Here is a 27,366-nt window from a genome sequence, read left to right as displayed (position 1 = left end):
CGAGTACGAAAGGACGTATTTTAATAAGTCATACGCCGTGGATTCTTAGAAATCTACGTTAACTGATCGCGCCTGCGCAATCATTCTAGCTATTGTCAGTATGCAACAAGCGTATATTGACTATACGTTTTTATTTTTATTTTCTCATCTTTTGTACTACAATATCGAATTATGCTACTCGTCCTCTTTCTAAAAATTCTACGGGCACCTAAGAAAGATCTGGTAAAAGCTTTTCCCGCATCTTTCGATCGATTTATTTATTTTTCCCGACAAAAGAAGATCTATTCTCCCATCATTAACATCAAACAAAGTATATAAATTTAAAAATTAAACGATTGTGTTAATTGATTTCACTATTCTAAATTCAAAATCATAATTCATTTGTGAATCCTCGTCATTTACAATCAAAACCCGCGAATATCGATAATCCAGGCAAAGATATGTAATATCAAATATACGAATGCAATTAGTAAAAGATTAGGAGATTATATTTATAAAGTATTCTCGATCTGAAAAGGTTCTATCAAGTTCAAATTTTTCTTTTCTAACTTATCTTGAAAAAGAATGTAGCATTCTCAAAGAGTACTTTTTCTTTTTTTTCTTTTTTTTTCTTTTTTTTTCTTTTTTTTTTTTTTTTTGATTAAGAAGTATTCGCGACATTCTTGTTACATTCGTTGTGATATATGCGGTAATAGTTCGAATATCACAGTTTTTCGAGTATATGATATGTAGTTTAGCGATTTAATCGATAGTCTTCGATGTAGTAATAAAAGTGTCTTGCAAATTTCTATATTATGTATATGCAAATTGCGCTCGGTTATCGAGCGATGCATACGCTCGCATAAAATGTTGGATGAAATATGTAAAGTCAAAAAATACAAACTGGCCAGAGGCATAGCTAAACGGGTATGCAGCCCGAAGCGTAGATTTATCATTGAAATTTCTCTAAAGCGTATACGAATGTGTCTCCCTTAATGATATTTTTTTACCATTCCGTTGTCACTAGAAATCACGAGATAAGTAAATCTTTGATTTCTCTCATTGGCTGGTCGTTGAATTCTGGTAAAGGAGGAGGGCTCGTTTCATGAAATTATGAGATTTGTAATAACGTCGGCAGTACGGCTTAATAAAGTGACGAGTAGTGCTTAATCACATGAAATCCATTACCGCGATAGCATATATAGTGCGATATAAGAAAGTAAGTTTATAAAACTGGGAAGAATTTGTAAAATGATCAAAGTGTACGTATCATACAAAGAGAGGATGCTACTAATATCGTAAAGACTATTATCGCGGCTCAAACGAAACGAGCCCCGGAAAACTCTCTATTACACAGAGATTATCTTTACTAACCGTTACAATTTCATATATTTTTTTATCGATTAAAGCGATTCTCCTGCTATATTCGAGATTGGAATATTGATGAATTTACAATCACGCCTAACCACGCAATTTTACCACAAATTTATGATATCCGTCGTATCTAATTATAATAGATACAATTTATCAACAAAGGCCAGCCATATTTCAAATGATTCGTTATTCGAAATGGAAAATTCACAAAGTGGCTCTGTTTTGTTGGACTATTGTGACATCGTTGGCGCGTGGTCAGCGTTTCCTGAGAAATCAGAAGCACACCGAAGGTCTATAGAGACCGGTGTAACCGCATAAACGGGCACGTAACGCGGGCAACAATATCGCTGCCGCGGATAGATTGTCTTGCAATTGCGAACATTCGCAGATCAGTAGATACATTTTGTCGCCTTGTGACATGGACTTGTGCAATGTGATTCGTCTCAGGCCCACCGATTTCGGCAAATATCGGTACATCATACGGGCACCTGAAGCAGATATATATATATAATCACAACAAAAATTTAATAACTCATTTGCAAATTAATATTGTTACAGAATCATATGATGTATATATATTCTAATAAAAGTGAACGATGTACCGGTCCAATAGAGCCAATTTTGCTCGAACTTAAGGCCGTCGTCGCCCTCAAATACTTTAAAAATCGAGACAATATAGCCTGTGGACGGAATCGGTGGTCTGACACCAGGTGGTTCTAACGGTGGCCTCGCTATCGTGGCCACTTCGTTGAATAGATCCAATGTGTGATTGGCCGCATATCGAAGATCCCGAGGATCGAACTTTCTCAAGGCGGCGCATTGAACCTCGTTATAGAAATCAACGGGATCTGTGTTTTGTTTGTTTATTAAATAATACGTGATGAATGGGAAATCCGCTGAAATCGAAAATATTACATTTAATCACAGAATTTCTTCGAAATTTAATCATTACGTACTTGTTCAATTTTAAATAGATTACCATTTTTCTCCATATTCGTGAGAAGAATACTCTGAGAAGCTGAGGGTGCGATCTCAGCGACCAATTCGGCCGCGGTATCCCGTTGCAAGACCAACGGCCTGGAAACAGGAGACTCGACCAAAGGATCCAATGGTTCCAGGGGTGTCATAAAGTGAGCGAGAACACATTGCTTCGGATCTTCGACTTCGAGAACCGACAAAGGGCTTCCTGGTCTCTTTTTGTCCGCGATTGGGGCATGCTGGAACGAGTCGGAATAAAGCTGTAGTTGAAAAAACAATGATTAATCATCCGTTCACACATCAGCTTTTTGTTTGCTTTCTCTGACGAAAAGACGCATTACATCGTACGAGATATCTTTCAGAAATATATTTCTTTCGAGAAAATAAAATAAAATAAAAATAGAAGGTAAAAAATAAAATTGGTAATTTTAACACGCTTTACACGCGTCATTTACATTGCGTTAATGCGTCATTCATCAGACTTTTGTTGTACACCGTTCGGTTACGCTTTTGTCTATTTTTACGCGTTTGAGGCCAAGCCAGCAAGGCCGAGCCGTAGTTGCTCATCGAGTCTCTAAGGCCAATAACTCGAGTATTCTGGTTTTATCGAGTGCATTCCTGATTAGCGTAGTTTCACAGCGGATCGTTCGAAGGATTTAAAAGAATTCATCAAAAATATTATACATATATATACGTAATACAACAATGGAATCTAAATGGAATATCATTTCGAAAAAGCTCTCTCTCTTTATTTGAAAACAAATAATCTCGATCTCGAAATCGTGCTTTTAGCAAATCGATCAATTATCGTATTGCAAGGTGTTAACGTTGAACAAACATAAAACTCATTTAAGTTACGAAAGATGCAATTGCGAAACGCAAACATGTATCAAAACAGATTCAAGCATAATAATAATAATGACATAAAAGAACAAGAATCGAGGGAATTCTGTCATTATTTTTATCAAGCAATGATATATTGTTAAATTCAAATCAAATAAATTTTCTTATCATACCGGTACTCCCGCAGGTAAAAAACGTTCGAGAGATGCGAGGGGAATGATGAAACAGTCGCGGTCCAAGGTGGCCAGGGAGATTGGTTCGCCACGCGGAGGGCTGTTTCCGGAAACCACCAGGGGCGTGTATGCGCCAGACGCCCGGTTACCGCTGAAGGAAACCTATAAACGCCATACAATTCGGGATAATTAACTCTGGTGACCTGACACAAACTCGTGTATACACGTACAATTCATACAAATTGGCCCGCCCAGTACCCAAAGTTTCCACGAGTTGTGCAGATGAACCATCATGTTCAAAATAGAGGGGCTTCTTGTTTCGAAACTCGCGCGTTTTTTTAAAATAAACGCGAGCTCGAATCGAAGAGAAAAATGTTTCGATCAAATGGATGAATATTTTTATTTTTAATTGAAATAATATGCATTATAATTGAATGATCGATTCAATTTTAAATGAAAGGAATGGATTCCATTTACAATTAAAAGGTAAAACGGTAATTGTTGACCCGATTTTTTATTTCATCATGATTTTTCAACTATATTTCTATCGTTTCAGATATGGCATTTGGACGAAATAGACGGATATCTAGTGTTCGAAGTGCAGACCGGAAAACAAACTTCCTACTTATAATTTATACATAACTTTGATGTTACAACGTACGTATCTCTTTCAATTTTTCTCCACTATCTAGCACCTAACTTTAAAAAAGAAAAAAAAACTGTCCATCCATAATCAATGATCTAAAAAAAAAAATAATGAATTTGATGCTTGTAAGAGGTCATTTGAAGGTCACGTTTGCATCGATAAGATCTTGAAAATTCTTCCAATCCTTTCAAAGACATTCGTTCAACTTTTTCTCATTCCTTTCAACCAATCAATCGCACGTAATAACATAATTCTTTCGCTTCTTCAGCAATCGATGATCGAACCGAAACGCGCGCAAACCGTGCCAACATCACTGTCAATCGTAACGTCGTGTTTACACGTCGAGCTCGGCTCTGTTGCATTTTTAACAGACGCGTATCCACGGAACGGCACCCCCGAGTAACAAGTTGAACGTTGAAGTCGGATTCTCGCAATGTAGGTTAACGCGATTCCTTTTCCGTTGTTCCAGCCATTCGACAGTCAGCCTAGCCGTGATTTATGAAGACACGCGAAACAATCTTGTCCCGACCATTTCGGCACGACATTTTCGTCCGTAAGGGGGAACGCTTTTGCCCGATATTAAGTGCAATCGAACGAGCACGGTTGAATGGAAAAAGGTTAAGGGTTGCGAGATAAGGTTATACACACTGTGCCGAGTACACATCGTTTCATACTTCACGAAGTTTCTTCTACGGAGCGTTTAAAAAATTTAAGTAAACTATGGTGGATAGTTCTCCTTTCTTTTCTTTTTTTTTTTTTTTCTAGTAGGCTTTTTTTATTTGGTTCCATTTTTGAGAAAGTAATTTTTCTATGATTTTATGTATGTATATATATTCTTTTTTAAATGGCTGATGCAATCTTTTGATCTAAAATTCGATAAATTTTTGAAGTCTCTTAATTTCAGTTGAATGATAATTAATAATTAGGGAAAATTTTATTGAAGATATTTCTTATACACTTTCTTATAACTCTATTTTCTTCTATCTATAGACTGACTATCTTTACCTAGAGAAAGCTCGTATGGATCTATAGTAATCTGGAATGATTCATAGTACTCGAAGTGGTATCGAGAATATCAAGGTCTCGTTTATTATTAACTAATCATCAATCCCTTGTATTATTAATTAATGATAGGATAAGAATCTAGTAAGTACGAAAATTTTAATCGTTAAATTCGAAAAATTCTTTCCATTTTATTAACGAATAATGACATTGACGCAGAGCGTTCCCGTCCAAATTATAATAAAACCATCTGGTCGCAATGTTTTCTGGCGCACGTGGCGAATTGGTAATTGAAATTATTTCGCAACAATGAAGCACGCAGTTGAAACACAGGATGTATAATTAAAGTTCAAGATCGAGGTCGACGTATTGATCGAACCTACGCGAAGACTACAAATTTTCTTCCGCTCGAGCCGAGAAGCTAAGAGGGGAAAAAAAGGTGAATCGTAGCTTTTTACGGGATTTCCGTTGTGTCCCATCGATTCTAAGGGATAATGATTCCAACAACTATACATCTTCGTTTAAAGTTAAAATACAACATTTTCATTTCAGAATTTATTCTATTGGAATCTCTGGGATATTTTTACAAAAATTTCCATTTTGGGAAAAATAGAAATGAATTATGCAAAAATAAAAATAAAAAAATGGATGACATTCCTTTTATAAAAAAACCACGACCATTCGTCGATAAATTTTTATCGGCACGTAAAAACCATTTCGTCACGCTTGGTCCGTGATACTGTGGCTATGTTTCATGTATCGAAAGAAGGCATCGACGGGTACATTTGCATTCAGGGAAACCGAGTCGAATGTTATACCGTTTGTACGCGTTCCGACTTTGCGCTCTGTTCCATCGAAGACGTAGTAAAAGTCTGCCTAATGCCGGATGGTGAGCCGCTTTACATTCCGCAGGGATGAATTAATAACCGAGAATTTTGAAATTTTCCCGACCGCGCCCGTGAAACTTTAACTTCGCCGCAACGTCAATGAAAATCTCCAATTGGAACTTAATTCGTCAAGCTTCCATTTATTTTTTTTTATTTTAACGCACAGCAAAAACAGTGATATTTTGATCAATTTTAAAAAAGATAAAATTATAAAAGGAATATAGATCAAACTTCAGTGCGTAAAAATGATTATTTCTCCACAATTTTGAGTGAGTTCAAATTCATCAAATGATATATTTCCAGATTATAAAAACAAATAATAAGAATTATTGACTTTCTTTTTACAGATGGTTCCGGATTCAATTTTTTCTTCTTACGATCTAATATCGGAACAAAATCTTTCCTCTACATCTTTCAAACGTTCCCTCGACAATCTTAGAAAGAAAAAAAAAAAAAAAGAGAGAGATCCATTTCGACAACGCAACGATTCATTCGGGAATTCAGGTCCGATCCGAGGCGTGGAACGAGCACAATGAGCGCACAGAATATCGAACGAGAGTCGGCCGGCTCGCTTAGGAAATTTATGGTACCCCGCGAGATCCGCCTTGGCGTGCAATAAGATAGCGAGTTTGCGTGTCGACCAGCAGGCAAGAGGATAGAGCGTAGGTGTAAGTTTATGCCGGTTGTTCCGTGTAGGGTACGGCCCCTCGTTTCCTCCATAATTCCAACCGGTCGCGAAACTATCCTGTATGCGCCCTAACTGCGCCTATCTGCATGCGTCCGTGTGCATCCAGCCCGAGGCGTGTACTTCCCGTTGAAATATCGTCGATATCTAGCTCCCCCTTTAGTAGGGCAACCATAATGTTATAATTTGCAACGAAGTTTTGGAAAAATAAGAAGAAGAATAAGAAAGGGAACACGTCGATGTCTTACCGTTTCTTTATTTTTTTCAATGAGCTTGAAATACATCACTTTTTAATTGTAAATGTAATGTACAATTCACAATGTCTTAGTTTTGAATTATACGCAAGAATGTTATTTTTATATCATAGGATTGTATCGATTTAGATCGATTGATTTTTATCTTATCTTTCGATGAATCGATGCTGACAAGTTGTATTAAATAAAAATATATAAATCTCAAACATACTCGAAGCTCATCGAAATCAATGAAAAGAAAAAAGAAAAAAAACTGATACGGCGTACCTTTCTCCGTATCAGATAAGCAACAAGCTTCAATCGAGCACGATAATGTATCGTGTCCCCGATTTATCATTCGATTGCGTATCGTCGAAACAAGATTTACGATTCTCCTCGTGCATTCGTTTTGTAAGGATTCGGGATTCTCCGCGACGCATCAATTCTCGACGCTTCGATCCTCCTCCTCCGTTGGTCAATGTTTTCCCCATCGGACGGATCAAAGAGATTGATACACGAAAGGTCTGTTCGAATCGTCGACATTGTACACTGGCCATTGATCGGAATTGGGTTTCTTCGATTGCCGCGAAGTCTTTGGTCGCTCGGTGTGGTAGTTGTGAGGGAAGGGGGCTGATTAAATTTAACCTACATTCCCGACACTTGAACCGAAGTATTTGATTAGACACGAGCGAACGGCCACACGTTCGGCATCAATCTCTCGGATCGAAACGTAACCAAGATTAATTCCGCCATTTCGGAGAACAGATAAAATTAAAAAAAGCTGATAAAGCTATTATTACCCGATAACGACCTTGAAATGACCTTCTTTTCCATTTACAAGAAAAGAAATTTTTCATCCCCCCTCCCTAATTCGATTATATATTTTTCAAAAATTCTTTTCCAAGCTTCAATCTTTTCATTGTAAAGAAATGAAATTTAAAAAAAAAAAATGCCATCTCAAACCCTCTCCTCTGCTTACCTGTCTCGAAGCAGTGGGGGTCGAGGGTTCCGAGGGTTCTTTCTGCTGGGAAGCCTGTTTCCTCCTCGCCTGTCCGCCGCCTCCCGCTCCCTGCCCCGATCCCTGTCCTCCTCCGCCCCCCCCGCCACCACCCCACTTTATCACGTGGGGACCGGAGTTCTTCCTGGGCGGGGGGCCTAGCCTCTCGGTCGGCTCCTCAGGCGGCGAGCCGAGGGCACCGCCTGTCGGTGGGGTGAGAAACAGGTGAGTCCGGTACCCGAACCCCTGGTGCTCGTGATCGGCCATCGAGGGGAAGTAGCCGAACTCTCTGCTGCGTCGTATCGGTGCGCGCGCCCCGACCGCCGACTGGCCGGCGCCGCGCACCACGCCGAACCGAGTCCCCGTGTACCCCAAGGTGGCCGGCCCGTAAACGGTGCCGAGGACCGAGCGGCCCTCCAGTCCGCCTCCTCCTCCTCCTCCTCCTCCTCCACCACCACCGAATCCCTTCTCGCTGAAGTTCTTGCGGAACATAAGATTCATGATTGAGAGAGAGAGAGAGAGAGAGAGAGAGAGAGGGGGGCAGTGTGTGACGGACAAGAGAATCGTATAGGAGGACGCGGTTGTTGCTCTCGATTATCTTTTCGATCGATTTTCCATTTTTCGTTTCGTTTCGATTAATTTCGTGATTAACACGTTCTCATTTTCTCTTTAAATCTGATTTTTTTTTTTTTTTTTTTTTAGGTATAAGGCGAGTGTGATGATTCGTTTCAAGCCGAGGATGGTCAAGTTTTTTTTTTTTACAACGAGTGGAAGAAGCAGCGCCGGTGGTGGTGGTGACGGTGCTCGACGATCACGAAAGCGTCCCTAGGCAGCTACGCTCGTCTCTTCTCTTTTGCAATTCCATATCGCGATTCTTTTTTTTTTCCGCTCTCTTTCCAGTTCCCGCGCGGAAGCAAATTCGTTCTTTCATCGATAATTTATCGAACGATCGTAGATTACACTCGTGATCGGAATATCGGAACCTCGTCACTTTGTCTCCCCCAGGGAAAATATTCGGGAAAGGGAGGAATTTTCGAGGAACGGGATATGACTCTCATTTGTTTGCAAGAATCTTGGAATCGAAAGATTAATATTTTCCCTCTATCGAGCAACAGTTTTCAAGACAAGGATCGTCCTCCCGATCGAGGATTTTCATTTCCCCGCCACTTTATTGTTTCTCCTTCTCAAATCACGTAATTAAAATAACTGACGCGGCAATTTCGTTGCGAGTTTTATTACGTTGGAAGAAACGCGTCTGATTGTACACACCAGATTTGATCAAGCCCTACCGTCGCTTGGCCCGCTCCGGGATAACTAGAGTTTCTCGATCTCCGTCTTGGCGAGTTACCATCGCGCTTCCACGTGAATCTTCTACGTTTCTCTCTATGTCGTCCAAGTATCCGTTTATACGCGAAAAAAGATGCGGAATGAGATCATCGGGGAAACATTAACGATTTACGATGTTGGTCGGAGCCAGCCTGAAGACGATCTACGCTCGTTTTAGCTCGCCAGAAACCTCAAGGTCTGTAAGAATTATAATTACACCTCGAGAAATGATGGATCACGCAAGGATCATGGATACGATTTAATAACGAAGAAACGATCCTATCGTCGAATCGAAACTTTCTCTTCAAATTTTCTTCTTCCCAGAACGCGCGTTCTCGTGGAAACAACAACCCGTATCGAAAATTCCTTTGCACGTGTTTAGAGGAACGAAACAACCCTTGAGAAATTTCTCTCGAAGTTGAGGGAACGAAGAAACGAAAAAATCCTTCTTCGTCACGTTCTCTCTTCACCGTTCGTCATCTTGTGAAAAAACAGAGAAAGAAACAACAACGGCACTGAATTGTTGGACGAGATTTTTGATTTAAATTCTATCAAGTTCCAGTCTCGAATGTTATTTATACTCCAATTACTGATGCAACGACTTCTGGGGGGGTAACTGTTGCGCGTCGAAACGTTGATTTCGGTCTGTCACGCGGATTTTCCGATACCGGAAGGCATCCGGAGGAAGCGACGAGCCAGGATGCCATGAGCAGCGACAGGCCGACGCGAAACGTGCCCTCCACACACAGGGGAGGACTGTTTGCCCGACACAGCGACACCGACTTTAATAGTCGAGCCTCTCGATTGATCTGCCGCAGCCGCAAGGACTGTCTTGTCACGACAGCGTTTACGGCGCAGAGCCTTTCGAGGGCTCGATACCTGAGACTCGACACCTGGAACATCGACTGCAGTCAACCTGCCTCCAAACGTACGAGAAATGTCGGTTAAGAAAGGTGGTATTTATTGGGATAATATTAATGGAATTTCGAATCGATCGAGAGCTTTCGACGACGAGATTATTTTCTATGGCTATGGCTCTCGTAAAATAATTTTTTTAATTTCATTGGTTTATCGTGATTATCAAAGCGAGGAGGAAATAATTCAATCTTTGAAAATTTTCATTCGAAAATATCCTTCAATTATCTCAAACTATTATTCTATTGGAAAATAAATTAGAGATTGAACGATGTTTCAGAATTTTCGATATCGATCGATTTTACAATTGAACGTTACATTATGCATTGAAAAAGTAAGAATTATTCCTACGTTTATTATTTTCAAAAAAAACTAGAAAATTTGAATTTCCCTAAAGAGCCTTAGATTTTCCAAGAGAAGAAAAGTTACCATCTCCCTAGCGATCTTCCCTCACGCGAACAAGACACTGCTAGCGTCTCCTTGTTCGAGAAACGTGAATTCCTTACGCTCCATCGAGGATGAAACGTCTTTGACATACTAGATTACGTTTCGACTTCCCCGAAAGAAGAAAACGTTCGAATGCGACGTTCTACGCTCGATCTCCGTTTTATTTAACGATCGAGGAAGACAGGAGCAAGTTCCGTTCAAATGGAACGGGACATGATACATCTTCCTGAAACTTTAAGCGATAATTCTCCAAAACCGAACAATGTTTCGCGTTGAGATACTTGGATACAGCGAAGTTGCGCGACGATAATCGGCTCATGATTCACGAGGCAAAGCTGAATCTTCTGCATACAGAGGAATCGAAAGTTAGAAGGAGGATCGTGACTTTTGGAGTTGTTTAAACGAGTTATTTAACGCTTCGCTTTTTCAAAAAGAGAAAAAAAAACGCGAAGTTGTTCGATTAGGGGACAAAGAGCTACCTTTGGTTACTTTCGTTCGTCTGTCGAGGAAAAGCACCAAACCTTCTGCGCGCAAATCGGAGACTCTCAACATGGAAAGCGAATGAACAGCAAGCGAACAATTAACGGTTATCAACTGCGGAAGAAACGACAACGTTAAGGATCGAGAGATTAGTTGAATTGGTTGGTTGGTTCTACTTGGTCTATTCAAAAATACATAGCGAAGCTGTGAGAAATTACAAGGGGGGCGAATTTCAAAGTAAAATTCTCGAGACTGGATTTTTCTCGGGTGGATACTTCCGTTGAAACTTTCGTTCTCAACACGGTATCCATTACGAAAAAAAAAGAAACAGCTCCCAAGAATTTTACTTTCAAATGTTCACACTCTACATAGGACACCGACATTTTGTTACCACCAAAAACAAATAACTCAATCGATAGTTAAAAAACGATCAACGTGTATTCCTGGACGAGTGTCTCAAGAATGGAAATTACAAAGAGGAAGGGTTGATTGGTACACAATCTACAGGGTAGAACAGAGAGAAAGAGAGAAAAAGGAAGGGCAATACGAGACGAGGTATGCACCATCAACTATTCACCACGTTTCCGTATATATTATCCCACAATTCACAAATATTGACAACAAGAAACACACACGATGCATGTGTAGAATATACATTAGAGACAGCACAGAAATAGAGCGGATGGATCGATGTGGTCTCGCGAGGTAATCACCGACGTGATTGGTGAACGTGTCCTGGCAAAGGTGGTACCTGGTGGTGATTAGCCCGTTGCGTGGTTGGACCAACCAACGTTGCTTCGAACAACCAACAAACACGTTGATCGCGCAAAGAAATTCGAATTCGCGTTCAGATACACACGTGTGTTTCACTAGATCGATACGCTATTGAAATATTCACGGGGCGACGTATGTGGTTGGTGCAACGTCAAGGCCTTTGTCGGCTACTCCGTTATCTATCTCCGTTATTTATTTCGCACTCCTGATTCCTCCTCCTTCTCCTCCTGCTCTGCGTTACGCACGTGGATGGATCGATCCGAATCCAGGAAACCACGTGTCCTCGAGGATCGGCTCGACGAGGGTGGATAGGCTCGCCACGCGACCGACAGCCCAGCACTGACCGAGTGCACGAGGCGTCGCGACGCTGACCAGAAACCCGACGACGTCCGCCCGCGCCACCGACACTGCCTCTTCCAACACTGGCTACGGTTCTTTCTTTCGCGCCACTTTCGCGCCGATGGGCACCGCGTGAATTTCAGATTGGCCTTTAATAGTTGCGGCGAAGTGCGAACGATCGGTTTTACGATCGCGAGATTTATCGCAATCGTGTGCCAACGGCGATTAATCACGCGAGAACAAAAGAGGCCGAAGTAAGAAGTTTCGCCATGAAATTCTTCTCGTTTATCTCGGTTTATCGTTGCCGTATCGAAGCGAAAAGTTTTTCGGATGGATGGAAATTATTATAGTTCGGTTTTCTGCCGAGGTAAACGGGAAACGATTTCGATGAAATATATATATATATATATATATATATATATATATATTTTTTTGTGATTATCAATTGGCATCGAATCACAAGCGTGAGAAAATAAAAGCACTGATCGTGTTTATTGACATGTGTTATTTAATAGATTGTTTTGACGGTCCGCGAACAGTGGTGCGAATTTTATAATGAACGGACGGGTGAGAAGACGTAAAGATATTTTCACGAGTTGTAAAATATTTGCGGATCGTATCGGTGTTCGAACAAACAACTGGTTGGCACTGGTTCTCTTCGAAATGTCGTTACACGTATACGCGAGTAATCGAGGCTCTTTGCAGGTTTCTTGTTAATTATAATTCTATAATTCTATTCTGAATCTTGGGTAAAAATTGATAAGAGATTAAGAAATATTACGCAACTTTTTTCTAATTTTATTTACCAATGCGCAAAAAAGTACACGGAAACTTTTGGCTGGTGGGGAACAATTTTTTTCTGGACCGGTGCCATTGCAAGAAATTAACTAAGCTCGTCTCGTGAATATTATTAGAGCGTATTTATCGTCGACGAGGAAAAAGTTGAAGGATTTTTATCGAAGGTTTCCCTTGTTTCAAACCGCGACCAAGGATTAAAATAATCACGCGAAATGGTAATCTTTTCGTAGAACGGGGAAACGAAGTTTATGACAATTGCAATTCCTCCTAATGTACTAATCATTTATAAAATTTCACGTGATTAGAAAAATTTGAAATGAAGGATAATAGGTTGGGAATAATAAATTTTGAAATAATTGCTTGTTCAATTCTAGAACAAAGAGGAAAGTTTTTAATACATCGAAGTGAATTTTCGATCGTAATATATTTCTGACACGCAATTTAAAATATTTAATCAAAACACACTTCAAAATTCTAGAGATTAGATTAACAAAGATATTATTATAATTAATTTATTTATATTATTACGTTATCCAATTAATCCCAGGTTTAATGGTATCAAAATTACGTTACCATCGTGTTTGCAGAAGAGAGAAGTGGATCAACAAGTGTTTCACATAAATCCAATTATTCGAAAGGCGAAACAGAGATGTAACAAGAAGAAATATTGGCAACTGTTTAAAATTCTATCGGTTTGCAAAAACATTAAGCAACGAATTCCCCTCGTATTCCCAATGACAATTCTACTATGAATTCATCTTCGTTAACGTGGAAATTTCACAGATCTACTGGCATACAAATAATCGAAATTCATTCCCTTTGCCGAGATTTACGACGATGGAACGTCGCCATAATTCAGAGCATCGTGTGTAATCCAGCCGGGGATAAAAGAATGGAATTTCGTCGTCGATCGCGCCAAAAATCGCGTTCATCGCACTTTTGGCACCGTTTCTCTCGGCCATCCTCGAATCTTGATTCACGGATCGGAAAGAGCCAACAATGATACAGATTTCTTTACGATTCTTCAAGGAAAAAAAATTCTTAAATTATTTCTATAAAAGATACATATACGATAATGATTTAACTCATGAATTATCGGTTTGAAAAAGGACGATTTTTTTAAATTTTTGTACCAATAATTCATTTCTTTATCATTTACAAACGTTGAATTGTTTAAATATTTTTTATTAGTTACGAAACACTTTGTGTTTCAAAGTGCGGACAATATGGCTTGAAAAGAATCTTTTCTCTTCCTATGTAAATGAACGATATTTTCATATGAATGTGGGATAAGAAAGAAGGGAATATTCAACAGAAAAATGAGAAATTTCATAATCGTTACCGTCTGATTAGTTCCATTCACAGACGCGAAAGAGTATCGTCTTTCTCGTCGGTGAAAATGCCGACTCGCGCTACTAGTCCGACTACTGGCTTATTCCACTGCGAGCTTCTAACGAGCAACGCCCTTATTTGTAATTAACAGTACAGTGATGGACGCGCTTTTCTTCCAGTTTTCCAATTTCGTATTTCACTTATCATTTCTGACGAAATAATAATTTCACGCAAATCATCAATTACTTTATCAAATTATACCGAAAAAAAAAAAAATGATATGGCAAAAGGATAAAAGTAAGTTTCTTCGAGAAAACAATGTGATTGATCAAATTTAAATTATTTTCAACGGAATAATCACCAACTATTCTCCAAAGGAGAATATTCTATAATTTAAAAAATACATAAAATACGGAATAAAAAGCGAGAGAAGTTTTTTCCTCGAGAAAAATGAGTAACCGGATATTGTCATTACATCGACAATAAAATATTATTCTTAGAATTCGTCACGAGACTAAAGTTATCGTACATGCTAACATGTTGGCTGTACGACAGAAACTATGAATACTTCAAGGTGGGCAACGAGGGAGGAGGCCAGGTTCGCGGCATCAGTTTGTGAAAATCGGTGGAATCGGTTGTCGATCTTGCAATGTCACGGCGATCGATCACTCGACCTTAAGACTTTATCGAATTCGTTAATCTCTTTAATGGCGGCTGTTCCATACTTTTTTTTTTTTTCGGTGGAATCCTTCTCGTCTCGAGAAATTGAATTTGAGAAGTGTGTCCTTTTGTCCAGGCCAAAACTTCTGTCAAGGATATTATATTTCAGATATAAAGTTTCTTCCCTCGCGATCCAATCCTTGTGCACTTTTGCCATCGTTAGCGGGAAGTCGATTCGAGGCCGAATAATATTTCTATCGCTTCGAACGATCGCTGAAGTTACGTTTGCATTAGGCAACTGTGGTACGATGGTTATAAATCAATGTCAAAGTTCATCAAAGTGATACATATGTGTACATGTTTTTTGGTACGAAGTTATTTTTAATCTTTAATAAACAGAATTCTTTCTTCTTCAGTTGAAACTGATTTTAAACTTATCGTTAAAAATAAAATAAAATAAAGTATTGATCAAGTTTTTAAAAATTATCAGGCTAAAAATTGTTTAATGAATGAAGCTTGAAGTTTCGTTCTTTTATTTAACGAAATTACACAAGGAAAAAATTTTACGTCGATATATTTTCACATGTGAAAATAATAAGTACATTTTGTATTAATTTTTTATTATTTTTTATCCCATAGCATTTAAAACATTATTCTCATAAAAGTGAAAAATTTAACAAATGATCATTTTATTTATTTAAATATATATATGGGGAAATAATTCAAGTCTAACTTCAAAAGTATCTATTTCTACATAAAAATTAGAAAATTTATTAAACCTTCCCTTATTAAATCTTCCCGTATATATATTAATAAAAATACGCTCATTTGATAAAGTTCTCTAAGATAATTAAAATCGATTTCATCGAGAATTCGCGAATCCGTTTCTCGACAAGAAGTTATCCTTAAGGAAACACGGTCTTAAGTAGTTTTAAAACCTATACAACTTCCTTTAATCTCGCCGTGCTCGACATTCTGCTAAGGAATCCACGCGAAAATAGAACAAGAGCATTAAACTTGAACCGTGGAGTTCAAGTACGCGATTTATCGTTTGCTGATTTCGTCACGTGAGACCGTTTTAGCAAGGTCGATGAACCTCCACTGCGATATCGTGTTTTTCTTCTTCCTTCTCTTATTCCTTCTTTTTATTTTCAAATTATTGCCCACGACTCGCGATACGCGCGCATATATAATTTTTATCTCCAATTACTCTTTAATAAGCAATCTTTCAAACAATCTTACCTTATTATCACGTTACACAATTTAGGGTCTTTATGCACACTTTTTTCCATGGTAGAAAATTTACATAATTTCTTCCGCAACCTTTCAAGTGATTTTATTATTATGTTTATGAAATTGCATAATTTCTTAAATTCCTTCCTCTCCTTAATTTTGAAAACAATACTCCTTTTGTTTCGTAATATTACAAAAGTAGAATAAATTTACTCTATTTTTGTAATATTCGTTAATATTAAATTTTCTCTTTTATTTAATTTTCTTGAAAAATATTTTTTCCCTTCGTAATTGAATATGCAAGGTGAAATAATCGAGTTATTTTTATCCTGATGAATTATTTAACACCAAATGCAAAGCTGACTCTGCGAAAAACAAAGAATTGTTCGTACGTGATCATCGATAACGTCCACTGTCATGAGACTGAAGTATTCACTGGCGATACACACGCGTGTTACAAATAACACGTTCCATAGTAAAACAGCGATATGTTGAATATTTTGTCGTTTGAATAAATTCGAACGAAAATTTTTACGAAATCGTTGCAAGAAATATGACAGTCGAAGAAAAATAAAATATATTGAAACGATGTGGAAGAAGAAGAAGCAACGTTCCTTCTGTCAAAATATATTTTCACGTCGAAACGGATATAAGATTGAAAATATGATTGAAAAAAAATTTCGAAAAGATATTCGATATTATTTTATTAATGAACTTGTTGAAGAAATTCTTGAAAATGAATATTCCAAAGGAAGATTCCAAAGAATTTTGTAGTTCTCAAAATTTTAATTAATAATTTTTTGGATATTTAAGATATTTAAAATTTAATCTTTATTATTTATATTTGTATAAGGAGATATATTCAGAAACCTGTATCGCGGCTCTTCAAATGAGAAACTTTAAAGAAGTACGGTTTTATATCGGGAACTTTGCGGAACTTTTGGATCAAAAGCACGGAGGATACTTCTTAGGTTATTAATCATCTTCGATCCATATAGTTCTTATACCGAAAGGAACATTATTCTTTCTCGAGAAGTCGTAAGATGTGAAATGTCGTATACCGGTATCAAAGAAATTTTATTGAAAGGAAATCAAAAGCCTTTTTTAAAACGATTCTCTCAGGGGAAAGAATCACGTGTATCGTATAACTTTTTATCAGGAGGACAACGTATTAGATTTTTATCAGAAAATTGCAACTTTTTAATAATCTATTATAATTTTACGCAGTAGAAAATTTACGAATTTTAAATATAAATAGTTTCAACATAATTTAATTAACAATCTTGTTAAACTTGATACCATGAAATCAAACATTTCCAAACAAGCGTTATTTCTTTCGAAATAAATAATACGTAAAAATTCGATTCGCTCTCACTTCGATATCTCCACCATTCCTATTCCCACAACTGGCACAAACGCGATAAAAACAAATCGATATCGCCATGGCTTGCGAAACAAGCATCGATCCACGCCGCGTGTCCACGGATTCAACCCTTTCTCTCCCCTTGGCGGGAGGGCCAAAAAGGAGGGAAAAATTGCAACGCAAATACCTCCACCTGCGTACCCCGCATTCCAGCTGCTTGACCTTCGTTGTCGCGAACCTATGCATTTCCTTCTCCTACGATCTTGCGCGTTAGTTAGTCCAAGCCACGCGAAACTTAAAGCTTTTCTTCGAAATTCATTCCTTCGTTCAACGTTGATGCGATCCCACGTTGGAAGGCAAATAATTGATTCGATTGTTTGTCGAAGGAAGCGCTACTTGGTCGAAACGTATATCTATCTACATTTAATCCGCGTTATTTAATTCTTTTTATCCGTTTAATTTCGTATAAATTTCGTACGATTTTTATTAAAAACGAGAGGAGGAAATTTATAGTACAGCAATTTGCGGTGGCGAATATATCGATACTCATTTCTTCTGAGATGTACCGATAAAAGTTCGAATTAGTAGAAACAGGTGTAATTTGTCAGAAGAGTAATCGAAAGTAACATTTCTAACGGCACATTTATTTTTAAAGCTGAAGCATTCGTTTCCAGCAATAATTTTCTATTTTTCTTTTATGTTCGTCAGATAACAAGTTTTATTACTGGAAACACTAATATAAAGAAACGAACGAGTAACTTTTTCAAAAAGAAAAAAAAAAACACGAAACAATAAAGAATTCCTCGTTGCTGCCTTAATGCCTCGGCTATTAGATTTTTAACTGCAGTGCAATTGACATTCTTCTTCGTACAATTTTAAAATTTAATGGAAAAAAATTCGAAGGGGTTAATACTTAATGCTTTGAAGATCATCAAACCGATATTAATTAGTCAACAAAAATTCACGTGTCCTATTTTTATAATCGAGTCTACCACGATCTTCTTATTTCCACAACGCAGTTGTCACACTTTCCAAAATTAACAGTACGAAGTAAGTTTCTCTAGAGATACCTCCAGACCAAGAACAACGCGTCTCTCTGCCAGATAAACTTGCATCGTGGCAAAAACGTTCTCAATTTGGAGCCAACACACTCGACCATTGTCCGAGAAAATGAAAATCATGGTCGTTGTTCGAAGATTAATGCGGCGTATAACGCACTACGACCGATTATTCGATTTATCCTGGAAACAATAGCAAGCGAGGAAACAAACAACTTTTCCTCCTCCTTCTTCCGTCCAGATTTCAGATGAGCCACGAGTTTCGAGCCACGAGAAAATATATAAAATCAGAGATTCACCTTGGGCAAACTTGTATAATGTTTAAAATCGTTATCCTCCGAGATATTTCCGCGAAATTTTCCGCGTATAATATCGCAATTTTGGAAAATTCCTAGCTCTAGAGAGCTAAATAAATTCGGATGGCATAGACGGCCAAGAATGCAGGAAGAAGGGGAGAGGAGTGGTGGGACTTGATGGGAAGAGCAAAAGAGCATCCAGAATTGTTTCGATACGGTCGTTTGTTCCGTTCAACAAGTAGTCATAAAGCAAGAAGAGAGTGGTTGACGACGGTGCTTGCGAATTACGAGCTTGGCATTTGTCGTTCTACTGAAAATATCACTACTGGGACTGGATGACTTCCGATTTCGTCAATTACGTATTATTCTCAGTCAAAGTAAAAATTTATGCGTTCAGATAAAAGTCAAGGAGATAAAAGATTTTCTAAATCACGAGTTTTTAGAATCTTTTATTTTTTTATTTCAATTTTCAATTTCAAAGATGTATATTTTTGTCTCGACTTAAAATTCTTAAATACGATTAACAATGTATTAATCATTATTGTTAAATTAACGATGCAAATAAAATTTGTATTAACAACTCGATATAGGAATATATAGGATAATGATCGGATAGTTACGTTTCTAATTAATTACGTGGAAATTTCATTTCCTCGTTTTCTAATTCTTTGATTCGCGAAACCTTCCAAGTATCAACAACTCTGGCATTCACAGCCAGAGAGAGCTTCAGCGTTTCAAGCATCGAAAAGAATTATGGTTCTCAATCGGGTTTCTAGCATACTCGGTCAAGAGTACCATATTTTTGGCAACGAAACGCAAAGATTTTGTGCATTGTACGTGAACGACAGGAGATACGTGGCTAAAAGCATTAACCTCGATATCAATCAACTTTACGTATCAGACCGTTTCGACAATTCACGATTCGAGATGCTCGTAATAATTTTCATCTATATTTGCGAGAAGATCCCTTTATGCAATTATTCATCGAGAAAGAAGAATTTTTATCGATTTTCTGCTTTGGAAATGCTTCTTCGATTCATTATAATCGAATATTTACAAAGTATAATAAATTAACAATTATTTCAAACATGTTTTATAGATGATTATTTATTTTATGTCGTAAGAGAAACGACAAAACTTGGAACTATGGAAAATTTTTACAAGTTTCAAGATATTACGACTTTGAATTATAGCTTGAATTTAAAATCTGTAAAAATTTAAAACTGTAGCTTGTACATAAAAATTTCATTTATGGATTTTTCTCTTCCATTCATCAGCTTCGATTTAAATATTTAAACATTTATTGATTAGATAACTCGGATTAATTATAATATCGCATAATACTGCACCGTGACGATTTCTTTTTTCCCGATCATTTATTTTATCGAAGAAGATCAAGGAATATACTGACATCCAATATCCTTTTCCGAGCCTTTCACTATCGAGAAAATTATGCAGAATACGTTACATGCTTGAAAAGATAAATGGCTCTTGAAAAAATAACGAGCAACCTTTTTTAAAAAGAAAGCAAGAAATTTTGAAAATTAAAAATCTATCAGAAATATTTCTACGAAGAGAATTGCTTGTACTCATTAACATCTATTTCATATGAAAAAAACAATATCTCAAAATCCATCGAGTAATTACAATACGCTACGCCTGGTGGAAATATCGAGATAATTTTTAGATTTAATCAAGATCGTGTAACATCGCACGCAACGTATAGGAATATAGGATCGAACCGATCCTCCGATTCTCTAAATAAAACCTTCTATCGAGGCTTGTCACGAAAATACCAACGAGTCGAAAAGCCACATAACATCCATGGACGAGTTGGCCTACTCGACTGCATCGAGATCGATTGATGCGCCCCGTGCAAAATTTCTTTTTCACAACACCCCGCTACGTGTAATCCTCGTTGCGACAACCTTGACTTTCTTAAGCTCCTCGCTTAAATCGCGGGTTAATTCTCCTTGCTCCTTCAGGGGATGTACTACTGGAATTATTTATCTTCCTTGCCTTTTTTCACGAGAAAAAATCGAAGGATTATATATATATTTTATTTCAAATGAAAGATCGGAGAATGGAAAAGATCGATTGTTCTGAAGAGGATAAAGATTTATTCTACCGACGTGTATAATTAAAGATAATTAAAAGTGTTAACAAGTAGACAATAATATTAACGCATATGTTCTTGCATTGCGTGTAGCTTCTCTGACAATGAAGCTCGTTCAGTTTTAAGATTATTTGTATTAGAAAAATCGATAAAAAGAATTTTAAAACGATGATGTGAGTTATAAAAGATAAATTAGAGTAATTGAAGATAAATGATTATCTTCTGATAATATTATTATTAATTCGATCATCAAAGAAAGGTCGATCACTTCAGAGATCGAAGGACGACGTTTCTTCTATCAACATGATAGTGTCAATTAAAACTATTAACAGTTAGATGTTAATTGAACACTATAGTGATCGACTTTTTTTTTTTCAACGTCGACCTTTCCAATTGAAATAATCAACACCAAACTTGATAATAGTTCTAATTGTTTCGAGAAAATCGTGTCGATTGAAAAATAGTCGTCGTTCGATCGATCTTCTCCCGATTTTGATTTTCAATTATCGAAATTTCTGTTTCATTTTTTTCGAGGATCGCAGGTTTGAACAGAAATTCTCGGAAATTCAAGAAATTCGAGGATAATCTTCGTCTGTTCAACTATACCTTTCATTTATCATGAGGCGTTTCAAACTTGCGAAATCCAATCTCCTCGGAAAATTCGCGTACGCGCAAAGTAATACGGAACTCTCGTTGCTTATGAAACGCAAAGAGAAATTTTGATTTGTTTATGCATCGGAGTTTCGTTAACATTATCTCGTCCCGAGCCTATAAACGCGATTTTCTACGAAAATTCTAAAATCTATGGAGGAATCGTCTATTTGAATGATAAATTTTTCAAATCGAATTATTTTACCGGAAGTATTCGCAGCTTCGAACATTGAAAACGTTTCAACGAAACGTCGAAACGCAACACGATGGAATTGAATTTCTCGGCCTGGTTCCTCGCCACCCATCGATACATGATTTATACGATAATCTGATTTATAACCGGCAAACACGCGATTCAGCAAATTTTTTTATTATTTTATTATTCTTTTATTATTTATTTCCCCATAGTTGCATGCACAATATTGAATACAATAATATAGCCAATTAAAAGGAACTTAATTGGCTGAACCTAATTTTTAATGTGATTCTTAAATATTCTAATAAGCCTCTTGTTAGTAATTCCAAAAAGATTCTAATGTTTCTATGATAATTGCTGTGTAAAAATTACCTTGGAATATTTTATTGATCTTGAAAATTCACTTGAATCATTGCAGATTTAAATGATAGTTAAACACGCGAATTGTTAGCTGAATGAATAATTCCATCCAGATGAGCGGAATAAATTATTTATTCTGGAATCTAATATTTGCTCAAATTGTAACATTTGTAAATTTATTTGATTCGTGTCAAAAATTATTTTTCCTTGAAAAATCTCATAAATTTTTAATGCACACGTTTTACACAGTGCATTCTAATCTCTTTCCCAAACAATCATATCATTATTACAGAATTAATTTTTATAAAATATTGAAAATATCTAGATCAAGTGTATTTGAATATTCATTTTTACATTCCACCAATTCTTTTCATAAGTTTGATATTAAAATTTAATATGTTCTGCCTTTTGTTAGTTAGATTTATTCGGCGATGAATTTTCTTTTGTCTAGTTAAATAGTTTAATCTGCGTTCGAGTTGGGCAAAACCAATGCGATAAATAGTTCGCTTGGATTGATAGCCGTTGGTTAACCGATAGTTTCCTTAATTAGACGATTCACGCGTTTCTCTTCTATTTATCAAGCCAACGAAACATGGTTGCCTTTTATACGCGCCAAATGGATCGCAATCCGACTACGAAACTGCCTGACAATTAACGTTTCTCTTTGATTGAAAGGTGGTCGAGATCTCGAATTTTTTAGATGATTTGTACGTGACTTGGAGAGATTCGTAACCGTGATCAAATTTTAATCGAGGAAAAAGAAGAAACCGTGAAACGAACAAGTAACATCCTACTATTTTAAATATTTTAATATCATCTAAAAACCGTATAGATGATTGTATAATTAATCAGAGATGTTGGAACAAATTAATATTGAAGATATTACAACACTAAGTTAGACTAAAATATTCAATTCGAAAAAATATAAGTTTCTTACAGAAAACTTTTTATCAAGCAACAGTTTTAATAAAACTGACCCTTAAAAATCAAGCCAAGTTTGAAGAAAAATAGTTCCATCACTTCACGATTTCTGAAGAAAGTTAAATTTATTTCTCATTCAATGAAATTTCGATTAAAAAATTCTATTAAAAAAAATCTTCAATTTCGAATATAAAAAAAGAAAACGAAAGATCAACTTTCCAACTTTCGAATATAAAAAAAGAAAACGAAAGATCAACTCTCGTAAATATCAAATCGTAGCAAACATCTCTGTCACGATAATCCTAAATCTACCAAAGTCAACGATACCTTTTCGATCCCTCGAGCGAGTTTTCCACCTCGTACAACATGGATGCGATTCAAATACGAATCAAATGACAAAGTCGATCCGGCCGTGCTCGATCGTTTCAAGTAACCGAAAAAAAAAAAAAAGGGGAAAAAAAATCCGATATTCTCAATCGCTTTCATTCGTCACGGTGTTGATTACGGGCGTGTCGTGAGGCGTTGGAAATTGCAATTAATCCTGGTACACGTGGCCTCTCTAACCACTGTGATGCATAATGAAACGGACGGTGAATGAAACATGAAGCGATACGAATTGTTCCAAATCGCCAAGCATCGCCAAATATACGTGGTTGTTCCCCTTGAAGGAAAAACAACTTAAAATTGCGCGACCTCTACCTTTAAATCTATGACATTATTCAACATTATACCTAGAAACAGCAATATTTTCTAATGTCATCTCTGATTCTCGTTAATCGTTGGTCGTGGACGGGCTTGAATTGGATTAAATCTTTTTTCGTGCCCTCTAGTGCATAGAATCGATAATTTTAATGGGAATTTAAATATCTATTTTTATAATTTTTCCTTGGGTAAATATATCTAGATCTGTAAAAAGTTTATATAAGCTTCTTAATTTTAAAGATAAAAGAAACACACGTGGAACTTTAAATGTTGTAATATATATATATATTGTAAAATGAGAAAGTATTAGATAAAATATTTTAATTAAAAGAGTATATTAATTATTATCATTCAATTTTTTTTTTTTTGATGCAACTTATGATTCATTAGATATTGACTTGACAGATGATAAATAGAATTAAAACGTGCAATAAAAGTTTATGTAAACGTATATTTTATGGAGCAAAAGAATTTGCCTGATTGAAACGAGAACTCTTTGTGTTCTCTCGGCTGACCATTCATTGATCAAATGTATATACACATTGGATCTGATTTAAGTTAAATTTACTGATTCTGTATGAATAGTAAATTGACTTTACCATGAATAGAGAACAATGAGGAATAATTCTATCATTCCGGTGGTAATCTATCAACAAATTTGGCGAACTGTAACTAATCATCTTCTTAATCATCATCTAAAATTCATCCTTTTCAACATTTACAACATTAAAAAATAATCTATACTAATAGATGAAAATTTATCTAAATTTCCTTATTTAATTATCAATAACTAAGTCAAACGCTGGATCAAAAATGATCCAATTATAGAAAATTGGATCAGAGAATCATTATTAATTATTTTTAAAATATTTTTTGATCAAAATTTTCGGTAAGATTTTTTTTAATGATATTACAATGACTTGAAACACGTGACTGGAGGACCATAAACGAGATGAGACAAAGATCTGGCCACCTTTTACTTTCAAATCTCTCAAGGGTCGTCCAACTTCGACACGAGGACCTCGTTCATCATACGTGGTTAACTTTAACGCCCGTATTTCGACATTGAATATCGTCGCTGACACAAAAGTTTCGGTCAAATTTGCGATCAGACGACATATCCGTTCTCGCAGGAGTTACGGTGATGGATCACGAGCATCCGGGGTTATTGTTCGTCGCTATAATTAATTTTCAGGCGTAATTGATCGCATGCGAATTGATTTACTGCATGCAACAGTTTTGTCTCTATGGAGACTACTTGTGAATTCAAAGATTAAATTGTAAAATTGTAAAATTCTTGAAAAGGATTGCTACACTGTTGCTCATAAATAGATATATAATTATTGATTTTAGTAATATTATAGATAGATATTTTTGAGCGGCAGTGTCTTTGAAAATATGTTGGTATTAATAATGTATTATGTATAAAATTTTATACATATTATAAATTATTCTATCTATCTACATAGCGAAAAAGTTTGATGGCAAAAAAATGGATCGCCTATTAGTAACCTGAACTACTTGAAATTTGTAAAAATAATTTGAAAACTGATAAATTGCATTGGTAATTTTGACATTTGCATAAACATGGATGCAATTCAATTTATTTTAGAAATTAACTTCATGCTAATAAGTTACGTAACAAGTGCTCTCAGCTGTGCAGTTAAAAAAATGAAAGAAAAAAATCTCGCTTGGAAGATGCACAAATGATCGTATGGATTTGATCCGCTTAATTAGAAACTTCGCAGTTTTGTTATTCAAATGAATCGTGCGTACAGAAGTCCCTTAAAATGCAATAGAGCGATTTAATAAATATTGATGAAAATAATAATTCACGTAATCGTTTAATTTATGCAGAGTCATAAATTACATCAATGACACGACCATCAAGGAATAAAATATCATTCTTGAATGAATAAATTTTATGAATATCTATTTTCTGAACAGTATTATAATAGGAAATTTTGCATATTTTATATGGAAAATATAAGTTTCTCGTTTTTTTTCTTGTAAAAATTATATTATTTGAAAATAAAATTTAAATTCAGATAGTTTGAATTATTTAGTGATTATAACGGTACATATAGTATATAAAAACGCAATCATTTCTTTCTTTTCAACTCAATAGTTGATCAATAATGAATCAACTTTTCTTTTTTGTTAATTTTTCTCGATCTTCTATTCTTTTCTTATCCTTTTTCACTTCTTGCATATAAAAGATCCAATGATCATTTTTGCCACAATAAACACTTCTTTAAAAAGGGAAGAAGCTTATTTAATAGACTTTTGCGATACAAAGTAACTGAAATATCTCCTAATAAAGTCGAAGTGTTCGATTTTACCTGAAACTTTATTTGGCCGTTATAGAAACCCAATTTCCTTTATTACGAATTCTAACTGGCAACTTTCAGGAATCGACAGAGAAATCTTATAAAATACGTGATCTTTCCCTTTGCATTCAATAACAAGTAACTAGAATAGCAATCATAAGAAACCTATGAGAACGAAAAAAACTAGAGATCCTCTTTCGTGTCAATATATATTCTCGCTCATTAAAATTTTTTCAATGTGAAAAATGAATTCAAACTACGAAGTTTCCTATTTAATTGATCTTAAAAGAAAAATAATAACTTTTGAATACCATAAACATGTCAGTGATTCTATTGATTATAAATTTCAAAAATGATGAATAATAAATTACAATCTATTTAAAATCTTTAAATGTTATTGATGAACAGAAAAATAGTGATCTATCTGTAATGTACACACGATACATGCATTCTAAAAGGATAAAAATCACTCACCAGTATCGTAAAGAGGACAGGGCATGTACGCATACCGCTGTTCCGGATGTACCACGGACTTATTCCTTTGTCCGCTAGTCATAGTCGCAAATTTGGTCACGTATTGTAGGAACTTGTCATAGAAGAGAAGAAAAGTTGTTCGAATTATCGTTAAGGCGGTATTGTAGTCCTTCGTTCACCAGATTTGGCTCGATTTCGGGGAATGGCCAAATGACAGGATGATTATCCCGAGATGATCAGAAGTAACTGCATCCTGTAATAATCGAGCGTGTCGCGATGCATCGGATATTGAGCCTCTTCGCAAATTAATTAATTAAGAATGATTGTGTTGTTTCCGTGCCAATTAGACACTATTCCTGATTGTTGTATATGTACACGTGTACGTGTGAACGTCGTCACTTAATTAGCACCGAAATAACTGACTTCTTCCTTTTCTGGTTTTCCTTCTATCACTGCGATTTCACCTTCTACAAGAAACATACAGAGAGATACAAGTAAGGAATGATACTTCACGTTTCCCGGTCATTTATTTTTAGTCGCAACAAACATGGCGATTCTATTCACTTCAAAAGCGCGGGAAAAATGGCATGTTGCATTGAACATTGCATCGATATAGAAGTAAATGGTGATGGATACACATAATTTATTTACGTTTGCTTGTAAAATATTATACAATATCATGATAAAAATGTCTAAATCCTTACACACAAATCACATTCGTTCTTCCTTTAGGTAAGCACCAATACTCTAACTTTAGTGACCACGACCTCCGAATATCGAACTCATAGATTATAGATT

The 27,366-nt window shown here is 36.2% G+C and overlaps 1 protein-coding gene and 1 long non-coding RNA gene across 7 annotated transcripts; one reads left to right on the top strand and one right to left on the bottom strand.

The window, feature by feature from the left end:
• Positions 1–149: 149 nt before the first annotated feature.
• On the bottom strand, positions 150–27,366 carry LOC552195. 6 transcript variants are annotated; one of them, XM_006562168.3, is made up of 7 exons: positions 27,273–27,366; positions 26,569–27,035; positions 7,780–8,000; positions 3,348–3,509; positions 2,333–2,591; positions 1,956–2,249; positions 150–1,841 (listed from the first exon to the last, which is right to left on the bottom strand). In XM_006562168.3, the coding sequence occupies exons 2-7, from the start codon at positions 26,648–26,650 to the stop codon at positions 1,627–1,629; spliced, it is 1,233 nt and encodes a 410-aa protein (XP_006562231.1). In that variant the 5' UTR covers positions 26,651–27,035; positions 27,273–27,366; the 3' UTR covers positions 150–1,626. The 6 variants fall into 6 exon arrangements, with proteins under 6 accessions (XP_006562231.1, XP_016767734.1, XP_026296560.1 ...); XM_016912245.2 differs by having other exon boundaries at positions 26,569–27,306; XM_026440775.1 differs by having other exon boundaries at positions 2,333–2,570; positions 26,569–27,306.
• LOC102654399 lies at positions 4,970–6,351 on the top strand. The gene is made up of 3 exons (XR_409317.3): positions 4,970–5,139; positions 5,215–6,151; positions 6,230–6,351. It is a non-coding gene; the product is annotated as an uncharacterized LOC102654399 (long non-coding RNA).

The sequence above is a fragment of the Apis mellifera genome, linkage group LG5, assembly GCF_003254395.2.
Source record: "Apis mellifera strain DH4 linkage group LG5, Amel_HAv3.1, whole genome shotgun sequence".
NCBI classification, from domain to species: Eukaryota; Metazoa; Arthropoda; class Insecta; order Hymenoptera; family Apidae; genus Apis; species Apis mellifera.
This window is presented reverse-complemented; position numbering and strand designations above follow the sequence as displayed.